General features: G+C 42.2%; 1 protein-coding gene across 1 annotated transcript in view; it reads right to left on the reverse strand.

Moving 5' to 3' along the window:
- Positions 1-12,266, reverse strand: part of mtch2 (mitochondrial carrier homolog 2) — a 34,939-nt gene that overhangs the window by 16,552 nt on the left and 6,121 nt on the right. The window contains exons 3-4 of the mRNA XM_086106477.1: positions 6,538-6,644; positions 2,133-2,159 (exon numbers count right to left, since the gene is read on the reverse strand). Coding sequence (XP_085962603.1) covers positions 2,133-2,159; positions 6,538-6,644 — 134 coding nt within the window. The remainder of the gene's footprint in view (positions 1-2,132; positions 2,160-6,537; positions 6,645-12,266) is intronic.

Here is a 12,266-nt window from a genome sequence, read left to right on the forward strand (position 1 = left end):
AGTTCATTTTGCGGTTAAAAAGAATGGCTTGGTTGCGCCCTCTGCAAAATTTTAAAGAAAAAGCCCAGGTTGAACATTCCACCAACAGTGATAATTTTACAGTTACCACCTGCGAGTCCCACGGACTCGCTGATCAGAAAAGTACGAGTCCCATTATGCATTTCGAGAGTCCAAAATTCCGAATTCTGAAATGGTCTACTTATTCAATTCATATCATATGATAATAACACAAACAACAACATATACATACAATTATAAATAAATGCTGCAAAAATTTAAATAATTCAGGAGCAGGCCTGAGGATTTCGGAAATTCACGGTAACCGTTTTTCAGTTCCGTCGGATTACCCAATGGGAAACCACGGTAACTCATTTTGGGTTCTGTAAACGTTCATCATGGGAACCCATTTTTCTATTTTGACTGATATTCATAATCAAGAATTCTGAAACTCAAAAGTATAATGTTTCAAGGGTAAATGTTTGAAAACTATGCATTAACAATGAACATACCATCAGTAGCTGTGTACTCCAGGTTTATTCAATAAAATAAATGGATCAAAATATGTTGTACTCATATGGCATCATGAATACAACATACCACAAAATCAGAGTATTTTTTCCAATCTCACACTGCAAAGATTAATTTACTGGTCATCATTAATATAGGTAAGTATTGATGTGGCTTGACATCCTCTTCCCAAGACAATGCATGTGTAATCTACTATCAAATTGAAGAAAGAATCTAACACACGCCATCATTAGTTCTACCAACACTTAACATTAGCATTACTGCACGTTGTGACGAATGTTTTATTCCTAAAGTTACCATGCTACAAAACAGTAAATTATAGAATCACCAATACTGCTTCATAATATTTTTCATAGCGATTAGCCTATACAGTGATCCCTCGCTATTTCGCGGTTCGTTTTTTTTTCGTTTCGTTTGTTTATTGAACATAAAACATATACAGTAATAATTTGACAGAAAGTAAGGTAAGTAAAATAGTAAAAAGGAAAGAGATTTCGTTTATCGCGGCTTCAGTCAAACATATTCATTAAAAAAAAAAAAATATATATATATATATATATACACTGTATATATTGTTTGAAGTCCGCAAAAAGTCCGCAAACGGTCCGCGAGAGCAGCGAAAGTCAGCAAAACAACAGTGAGTCACATAGAGCATCATATACAGTACATGTGGGGTGAGGGGGGGCTGAGAAGATATTTAATCGGTGTCTAAGTGTTGTTTACATATGTGCTAGTGTGTGTGTGTGCCGTGTGTGTGTGGCTGAGAGAGAGAGGGAGAGAGAGAGAGAGAGAGAAGGCTTATAAGAACAAAAGCAGGTTTCTTCCATCCTTAATTGTCTAATCATCCTTAATTGACGAATCATAAACACGTCTGCTGCACGGGGTGGCGGGATCGCTGGCCTGTGTGTGTGTGTGTGTGTGTCGTAGTTTGTTTGTTATGTTTTGTTTTGACTGAGAAATTTCCTTGCATCCCAAAAACGCACATTATTTGGAACTGTGCGTCTCGCGGGAAAATTGTGCGTCTAGTCTAGGACGCAGAGGTAACGAGGTAACCAAACGTAGGAAGCACATCCAACCAAAAAAGAGGTCTCTGGCACCCTACTCGCGAAGGAAGTTGGCCATTTTTCATTTGCCTTTCAAATTTTGCCTAATTTTTACCTTTGAGTAGAGGTGATATTTTATCAAAATATCTTTTAATCTGATGTACTTCATTTTCCAAAAATTTCAATGGGCCAGGACCGCAACGATGCCACAGCTGCAAGGGTCCTCAATATCTGATTGCAGCTCTACTTTACTATTTTTTAAAATCTTGCAAGCTGAAAAAGAATCAAACATGTTAGAAACTGGACTCAAGGCCTCATGACACAGAAAGCTCACATAAAATAATGCGCACCTAGCGCGGCAGACTTTAATGACACCGTTGCCGTCTGTGCCTAATCAGAAGCTGACTCTTCCCCGCCCCCATTATGCTCCGCTCGGAATGACCAGTCAAATCGTAGCCTTTGTGATGAACAAATAGCATTTTATCAAATCACAATCACACCGCAAATATATTGTTTATCCCAGGTTGAAGGTATTGACAAATGGGTATGATCAATTCTTACCTCAAGTGCTCCTTGTTCATTACATTTCTGTAACAAAATAGAAAAAAATACATCACAGTAAATTTTCATAAATATTATATATACAGTATATATAGCGGATGGATAGCTCAGTTGGTAAGGCACTGGTTTGGGAGACGGGGGTTCGAATCCCGCTTGGGGCAATATGAGCATATAACACCACCCAGCGTGGGTCCTTGGGCAAGGCCCTTCATGCTTATGCCTACCTCATACAACAATGATGAGAGAAAATAAAAGGAATGACATGCCGGCTCGGACGTCGCCTGGCCAAACAAGGTCTGCGTCAGGTGCTGGGGAATCAGAGCACCTTGATGGAAAATGGGCCACTGGAATGACGCGGAGATGGGCGAGATGTGATAACATGGGTCTGTTGGAATGCTACTCCTCAAGCAACCCTAGTCAGAGGGGTTCCATGCAGAGAATGTGGGCTGAATGGTTACTTCGAAACTCACAGTCACGGTTGACCACAAAACACCCAGTCGCCAGTGTTCCAACATCCACAAACGGCAATTGCGATCACAATTTCAGATTGATGAGGTACAGATTCCATGGTGAAGGGCCCCAGGCTGCCAGATCAGAGGAGGAGGTCATACCAGATATTGGGAGGCAAGCCCCAATGAATGCAGATGATGAGATTGGGAGGCCAGCCCCAATAAATGAAATGCTGAGCGAGGCAGCAACTGACCTGAAAGCTAAGATCATGGCAAGAATGAAAGCTGGGCAACCTAGAAACCGATTACAACGGCTATGTGAAATACCACCTGAAAGTCTCATGGAAAGTGTGAATGAAGCACTGAGGGCGATCCCTACCGTAACGATCACAGAAACCAATGAGCTGATATACGCTTCAGCATCAGTGACCCGAGAGATGCTTGGCTATAAGAGCAACCATGGGAGTCATGAGATACGTTATCCACCATGGAAAAGACGGTTGAAGGCCAAGATCAAGGCGGCTCGGAGAGATGTGATGAAAAGGCCGATACCTGAGAGGTACATCCAGATGACCATACCTGAAGCCCTCGAAACTGCCAAACAAAGGCTCCATGCCTTGTCCGGTCGCCTAAAGAGGTACACGAAAGAGAATGAGGCCAGACGAATAAAAAGGCTGTTCGCAACACAACCTGCGAAAGTGTACGCTCAGTGGCAGGGTTCTAACAGCAGAGCTGACCCACCAAGACTGGAAACTGAAAGGTACTGGAAAGGCATAAGGGAGAAGGAGGTTGCACAAAACAGCAGTGCACAATGGCTGGTGACTCAGAGAGGAAGGAGCACAGCAACCTCCCTGAACAGAAGGCAGTCACTATAACAGTGGCAGACATACAGGAAAGAGTCTCAGATATGGAAGACTGGATAGCACCAGGCCCGGACGGGGTCCACACCTACTGGCTAAAGAAACTCACAGCACTCCATAAGCGCCTAGCAGCACAAATGAACCAGTTGCTGAGGAATGGGACTCATCCAGGATGGCTCACGGAAGGGTGAACGATCCTGATCATGAAGGATCCCTCAAAGGGTGCAGTCCCATCCAACTATCGGCCAATAACCTGTCTCTCCACAACATGGAAGCTCATGTCAGGCATCATTGCGGCTAAGATAAGTGGACACATGGATCAATACATGAGCAAAGCACAGAAGGGCATTGGCAGAGATACCAGAGGAGCCAAACATCAGCTCCTGGTTGACAGAACAGTCACACAAGACTGCAGGTCCCGACGTACCAACCTGTGCACAGCCTGGATTGATTTCAACAAAGCCTATGACTCGATGCCACATACATGGATCACTGAATGCTTGGAGTTGTATCAGGTGAACAGGACCCTAAGAGCCTTTGTTGCAAACTCGATGATGATGTGGAAAGCCACACGTGAAGCCAATGGCAAGCCACTTACCCAAGTGTCCATCAAATGTGGCATAAACCAAGGTGATGCACTCTCCCTACCGCTGTTCTGCATAGGACTGAACCCCAGAAGCAAAGTAATCGCCAAAACAGGCTTTGGATTCCGCCTCAGAAATGGAGCTACGATCAGTCACCTCCTCTACATGGATGACATAAAGCTGTATGCTAAGAGTGAATGGGACATAGACTCCCTGATCCACAAAACCAGGATCTCCAGCAGTGACACCGGGATGTCATTCGGGCTTGAGAAACGTAGTCGGATGGTGACTAAGAGAGGAAAGGTAGTCCACACTGAAGGGGTCTCACTCACTTAAGGAACAATAGTAGACATTGAGGACAGCTACAAGTACCTCGGTATACCACAAGCCAATGGCAACCTCGAACTGGCAACAAGGAAAGTGGCTACTGCCAAATACCTCCAGCGAGTGAAGTAAGTCCTCAGAAGTCAGCTCAATGGCAAGAACAAGACTCGGCATAAACAGCTATACCCTGCAGGAATAATAAGGTGGCCAAAGGAAGAGATTCAGACCACGGACGTTAAGACCCGAAAGCTCCTAACCATGCATGGAGGGTTCCATCCCAAATCCAGCACCCTGAGACTGTACGCAAGCCGTAAGGAAGGAAGCCGGGGACTCGTGAGTGTGAGAGCCACTGTCCAGGATGAAACATCAAAGCTTCATGAATATATCAAGGAGAAGGCTCCAACGGATGACGTACTCAGAGAATGTCTCAGACAATGGGGAACAGAGGATGAGACGCTGGAAGAGGGACCATCATGGGAGGACAAGCCCCTACACGGGATGTACCACCGGACCATAACTTAAGTGGCTGATATCAAGAAGTCCTATCAGTGGCTAGAGTGGGCTGGCCTAAAGGACAGCACAGAAGCACTCATCCTGGCTGCTCAGGAGCAGGCCATGAGCACCAGAGCCATAGAGGCTCAGATATACCACACCAGACAAGACCCACGGTGCAGGTTGTGCAAAGAGGCACCAGAGACGAACCAACACATAACTGCAGGATGTAAGATGCTGGCATGGAAAGCCTACATCAGGGATGCCCATTACATCGATCCTGATCAACTGGTAGATCTAGGACAGATCCCAAGTGTATCCGAGGGGTGTAGAGGAGAAGAAAAAAAAAACCCATTTGTGTGTCTTTAGACATGTTAGTAATATATTTTTTGAGTTAATGTACGCTGCACCCTAATCATCCTATCAGTCTCATTTTCACGATAAAATATTTTAAAAATAAAATAAAGCAGGTAAATCATTTACCTATGGTGGTGCGTGATCTACGTCTGCTGTTGTGCTACATCTTTTATCGTCATTATTCTCATTCAGAGTTTGCTTCGTGTCAATTCACTGAGGGCACGGGCAAAGAATAGGAATTTAAAGGGCCCAGGGAAGCACTTTAAAACGGTACGTGTGAGCTATGTAGAATCTCGATAGCTGCAAGACAGCTGCAAAGGTGCATTGTATGCCTCCGTGTCAGGCCTCTTCATGGCGTGCGTGCGCACGGGGTAAGGGGCCATCTCGGGAGGTTGGTTGATCGAAAAGTCGATCCGAGGTCCAAAAAGTTTGGGCACCCCTGGCCTACTTGGAACGCCATAGCCAGGTGGCTGGCATAGTCTACTGAAACATCTGTGCGGAGTATGGAGTGGAAACCCCAAGGTCAAAGTGGGAAACACCTCCAAAGGTGGTGGAGAATGACTGAGCAAAGATCCTGTGGGACTTCCAGATACAGACTGACAAGATGGTCATGGCGAGCCAACCGGATATCGTTAGTGATCATAGATAAAGGGCTGAGGGAAGCCGTTGTCGTGGATGTAGCGATCCCAAGTGATGGAAACATCAGAAAGAAGGAACACTAGAAAACTGGAGAAATACCAAAGGCTCAGAGAGGAGCTGGAAAGAGCCTGGAAGGTAAAGGTGACAGTCGTGCCTGTGGCGGTCGGAGTCTCACAAGTGGCTTTTAGACAAAAAACCATGAGTTGTTGGCTGGGAATTGCGGTTATAGAATTTGTGTGGCCCATTTACCTTGCGTGCAACTCATCGTTCAGGGTAGTTTATCCAAATCAGACTGCTAACATATGTAATAGGGGAAATCAAGTGGCAGTACGAGAAAAGCTGCGTTTCAAATAGGAAAATCAGAGACAAAATCCCCGTGGAGCTTGCATTTGGAAGATGAAAGGGGAGATGAAGTTGCTTTTGAAAATGACTGCTTTTAAATTCCACAAAACCAAGTGAATGTGTTAGGCACCCTCATCAACATGTCAACGCCTATTATAGAAACAACAACCCCAAACTGAGATGGGTAGACCCAAATAAAGCAGCAACATTTTGAGAAAAAAATGGGCTTCATATGCAGATGAGCTTGCTTTCTGTATTTTTTCGAAGCTCTTGTCGTCTCTCATTCGATCGATCATTACGTCGTTTCTGAACAATTTTTAGGTGTGATTACACTCATAAAAGGCACAATCAAGCATACCTGCACAATTTTACTATGCACAACAGTGCCGATGGTGCTCGCACAAAGCCTTGGACCAAGTCCTTTGAAGAGACCAGCTTTTCCATCAATCTTGATGATGTGTTTTGCTGAAACATCAAGAAAACAAACAGAATTTTGAAGGAAAGGTTGAAAAGGTACATCAATGAAAGTATGAAAAACATAGCCGTCTATTTATAATTCCAAGAAAACCACTTCATAAATTATAATAATGCATTGGAGCAGGGGTCGGCAACCTGCAGCTCAAGAGCCACATGTGGCTCTTTAGCCCCCAACAAAAATGTTTTTTTTAAAAAAATATGTTTACTGTATTTTGTAATTCATAAACTAACCTAACTTAAACATGTTTAAATCTATTAGTATGCAGCATTAAGTGATGTTAATTACTTTATTTACTTCTATATACCATTAAATTTGGCCTTATAAATATGTACATGTACCTATGGGGGGGGGGGGTCGCGACTTCGCGGATTTTCATTTAACGCGGGTGGTTTTGGTCCCCATTAACCGCGATAAACGAGGGATTACTGTGTATATTTTTTGTTTTAATATGGTTTCTCTAAGAGGACAAACATGACACAAACTAACATTTTCCAATGCTGTAAAAATGTGTCGAATATATATTAAATTTCAACATTTCGTCAACGAGGATTTGCGTCACAGCCTGCGACATACGTTTCTATTAGCAGGGGGATGTAAGTCAGGGGGCTGTTGTAAAAAAAAAAAAAAAAAACCGCCCCCAAAAAAACCCCTGCCTTTCATGTACAATTCACCGAGAGTACTTGCAAAGAATGGGAATCTGGGCGGCCGAGAGATGCATTTTTAAACGTTACACGTGAGCTACGATAGTTAGCATGCTGTGAAAGTGCCTCTTCATCTTTGCGGCCGTTATGGCTGTTGCTCATTACGGCATGCGTGTGTAAGTGTGTGCATATGCGCCGTAACGGGTCGATCGCAGGAGGTTGGTTGATCGAAAAGTAGATCTTCCGTCAAAAAGTTTGGGCACCCCTGCTCTCCAGCATGAACTGCAGGGGGGGGGGACACTTTTAATCATGAATTCTCGTTGTGTATTTGTAGCCAACTTAGTCATATAGATAGTAGGCTACTGTACCTCATATAGATACATACAGCATGTGTTGCCTTCATTATAAGGCTTTTCATTTTTTGCGGCTCCAGACAGAGTATTTGGTTTTTGGGTTGTTTTTTTTTTTTGGTCCAATATGGCTCTCTCAACATTTTGGGTTGCCGACCCCTGCATTGGAGCAACAGGGGTACAGATCGCAAGGACAACTACTTTAAAATGGACTTGGCTCAGGCATGGGAGGTTGGGATTTCACAGTGAATCAAACACTGGTTGGTATTGTTATTTTTGTTATTATCATTATGCACAAATTCTATAATTACAGTTTTACATCCAGTGATAATTTTACAGTTTACCACCAGCGAGTGGACTCGCTGATCAGAAAAGTACAAGTCCCATTATGCATTTCGAGAGTCCCAAATTTCGAATTTTGAAATGGTCTACTTATTCAATTCAGATCATATGATAATAACACAAATGACAACATATACATACAATTATCAATAAACGCTGCAAAACTTATAATTTAGTAGCAGGCCTGAGGATTTCGGAAATTCACGGTAACCGTTTTTCGGTTCCTTCGGATTATCCAATGGGAAACCACGGTAACTCATTTTGGGTTCCATAAACGTTCATCTTGGGAACCCATTTTTCTATTTTGACTGATATTCATAATCAATAATTCTGAAACTCAAAAGTATAATGTTTCAAGGGTAAATGTTTGAAAACTATGCATTAACAATGAACATTCCATCCGTAGCTGTGTACTCCAGGTTTATTCCAAAAAATAAATGGATCAAAAACTGCTGTATTCATATAGCATCATGAATACAACATACCACAAAATCGGAGTATTTTTTCCAATCTCACACTGCAAAGATTAATTTACTGGTCATCATTAAGATAGGTAAGTATTGATGTGGCTTGACATCCTCTTCCCAAGACAATGCATGTATAATCTACTATCAATTTGACGAAAGAATCTAACACACGTCATCATTAGTTCTACCAACAGTTAACATTAGCATTACTGCACGTTGTGACGAATGTTTTATTCCTAAAGTTACCATGCTATAAAACAGTAAATTATAGAATAACCAATACTGTTTCATAATCTTTTTCATAGCGATTAGCCTATACAGTGATCCATCGCTATTTCGCGGTTTGTTTATCGCGGCTTCAGTGCATCGCAGATTTTTTCAAACATATTCATAAAAAAAACTTTTTTTTTTTTTGGAAGTCCGCAAAAAGTCTGCAAACGGTCCGCGAAGAGCAGCGAAAGTCAGCAAAACAACAGTGAGTCACAGAGCATCATAAACTGTACATGTGGGGTGAGGGGGGGCTGAGAAGATTCAGCAAAGCCATGTTGATTGGCTGTGCATCTTCTTTCTGTCTTATCACGCGGGTTACTCTTTGATCTTGAATCGTGTCTAAGTGTTGTTAACCATACGTGCTAGTGTGTGCGGTGTTTGTGTGTGTGCGCAGCGTGTGCGTGCGCATGTGGCTGAGACACAACAAAAGCAGGTCTCTTCCATCCATAATTGTCTAATCATCCTTAATTGACGAATCATAAACACTTACGCTGCAGTTGTGGGATCGCTGGCCTGTGTGTGTGTGTCATAGTTTTTTTTTGTTGTTTTGACTGAGAAATTTCCTTGCGTCCCAAAAACGCACATTATTTGGAACTGTGCGTCCAGCGGGAAAATTGTGCGTCTAGGACGCGGGACGCAGTGGTAACGAGATGGCTGTACATCAATCTTATTCCACATTGTCATCATCATCTTTTCCTTTCCACATGTGCAGTTAGGGGTCGCCACAGCGTGACCCTCCTTTTCCGGCGTAGTCTATCTTGTGCATTCTCCTATCTAACAACAGTTGCCACTCACCATCAACCGCCTCCCTCACCATCAACCGCCTCCCTCACCATTAACCGTCTCTTAGGTCTTCATCTTGTTCTCTTTCTCTACACTGCCATCCTCATTACCCTTGTACCGATATCCTCACTGTCTCTCCTCTGGACTTTTCCAAACCGTCTAAGTCTGCTCTCGCTAACTTTTTACACAAACCATCTAACCTTGCTGTGTCTCTGATTAACTCATTTCTAATCGTAATCCATCCTGCTCACTCCAAACAAAAGTGTGTGAGAAATCATTAACGTTCGTGCAGGGTGATGTAGGAAAAAAAAAACATTTATCACAATATAGGCCATTTTATGCCACGATAACGGTATAATAGTGTTTATTTTATCAGCCATTTTTCAAATTTAGTTTCAATTTTAAGTCCAAAAAAACAATTTTATTTGTATAGTTTGTCAACAAAACTTTGCAACATTTTAGCCTAGTGTTAGTCAAGACAATCATTTTACCCTTTTACATTTTTGTCAACAGATTTTCATGTTTAAACACAAAGTTCATGTATGAGAATATAGGTTAAAGTTTTGAATTATGTGTGGCCTTTTATGTAGATTAACTGTCCAGATGATTAGTGATTAACTATATATAGTTTGCGCTTAGTTGTGTCTGCTTTAACTACACTTGCATCTGAAACAAGAGTCGCCCGGCCAGTTTGACGTATCTCAGCACAAATTCAACTTCACACGCAATTATATCAACACGTGGCTACATGCTAGAAGCTAGTAAATTGGCCAGGATTAGTTTGAGGTTGGTTTAACGTTTATTGTAGCCGTTGATTTAATTTTGCATTATAGACCACCACCAAACTTTTTTGTTAAGTTACTATGATGTCTTTGTGGTGAACTGCGACGTGTTTCTTAAGTTGGTTTTTCCAGCTACTTTGTGCCCACATTTGTTCTCATTGACTAAAATCAAGAATAAGGATTTTTTTCTCCACTTCGGACGAACTTGGTTGAGAGAGCGGTAAACGACGCCAAGAAATCATTTTCCTCATTCTTTGCCAGTGACTTAAAATGTCCATAGATTTTAGCCTAATCTTCATTCACTTGACTACATTTTCATTTCATCTTCATTAGTCCATGAAAATATATACTGATTTAGTGTGAGTTATTTATTCATGGAGGTTTTTGTCTTATCTAGTTTTTGTCCGGTGAAAAATGTGCGTTGAGGCAAATATTTTTCTGTAATGAAATTAACATTATGATATATTTGATCAAAAATTATGTATAAAATTACCGTAAATTCCGGATTACAAGATGCTACTTTTTTTTCCACACTTTCAACACTGCGGCGTGTAATATGAAGCGGCTTTTTAATTTTTTTTTCCATCGCGGGAAAAACATGGACCAATAAAATGAGTCTTTCACGGAGGTCCAATGAGATTGTATGACTAATCACAACTTCCGCTCTTTTTGCCATAGCGGGGGAAAAATGTGTTACCCGGCAACAGTCGACCAATAAAATGAATGAGTAGTACACAGGGGTCCAATGAAATTGTATGATTACCGGTAATCACGACTTCCTTATTTCAATCTTTCTTCTAACCCTGATCAACATGGAGAATACCAGGCGAAAAGCATATGATGCAGCTTTTAAACTAAAAGCGATCACTCTGGCAGTTAAAGAAGGAAATCAAGCTGCTGCCCGCAATCTTGGCATAGACGAATCGATGGTGCGAAGGTGGAGGCTCCGGCAAGAAGAACTGAGCCAGTGTAAAAAGACAACCAAAGCTTTTAAAGGTTTTCAAGGTGGGCCGTCGTGGTGTTATAGATTCATGAAATGGAAGCCTGTCTATTAGGGCACGCACAACGTTATGTCAGCAGCTCCCTCCCAATTACGCGGACAAACTTGCTTCGTTCCGCACATTCACACAAACAAAGATAGCGGAGAATTCCATCAGCCCAGATGAAATAATAAATATGGACGTAGACCCTCTGACATTTGATTTGCCTCTCACTCGGACTGTAAATAAAAAAGGTGACTCCCCGTCATACTGAAAACAAGCGGCCACAAGAGACCACATTTTACCTGTTTTGAGCCGCGCAGCATCGAGCCTAAAGCTGCCAACGATGATCATTTTTAAGGGGCTGACCATAGAAATAATTTCATACATCTTTTCCCATTTATATGATTTGCATTATTCCATTTGAAGCCTAGTGGGCTGCAGTATTTCTCGTAATTACGCAAATGCACATCAAGATCTCTCTTTGTCTGGCCTCTTATTATGTGTTTCAGCGTAATTTCGTTGTGCAAAAGCATTTATCATGCTCATAAAAATATGGAGAGTATTTTAACCTTAAGAAATTTTGCGGTTTTTTTCTGCGGGGGTTCAGCGGGGGACTGCGTCAGCTGCCTCACCCGGAGGCGCTCCACGGCGGCAGGGACGCAGAAGCGAACCGCCGCCTACTCATTGGCCAGCGGTTTATAGTACGGTGCGGCGCATATAATGACAAAATTGATTTTTCTTCATAAATCTGATCATGCGGCTCTTAATCAGGTGCGGTCTGTAGCCCGGAATTTATGGTATATATATTATGTTAACACACTTGTGATGGGAAAGCAGCTTCAAATTTGCGTCATGGATCAGTGGTTGTATTTTTGGATTCTTCTCGATGGCACTGTGAATAAGAGGTTGAATAAATGGCAAGTCTGTACTTTCATCCCAATTTCCCATCGCAACAACACACTGACTGCTTATCTTTTCTTACTTTAATAAG

The sequence above is a fragment of the Hippocampus guttulatus genome, chromosome 3 (genome assembly GCF_054856545.1).
Source record: "Hippocampus guttulatus isolate MCC_2025c chromosome 3, RoL_Hgut_1.0, whole genome shotgun sequence".
In the NCBI taxonomy this organism is placed as follows: Eukaryota; Metazoa; Chordata; class Actinopteri; order Syngnathiformes; family Syngnathidae; genus Hippocampus; species Hippocampus guttulatus.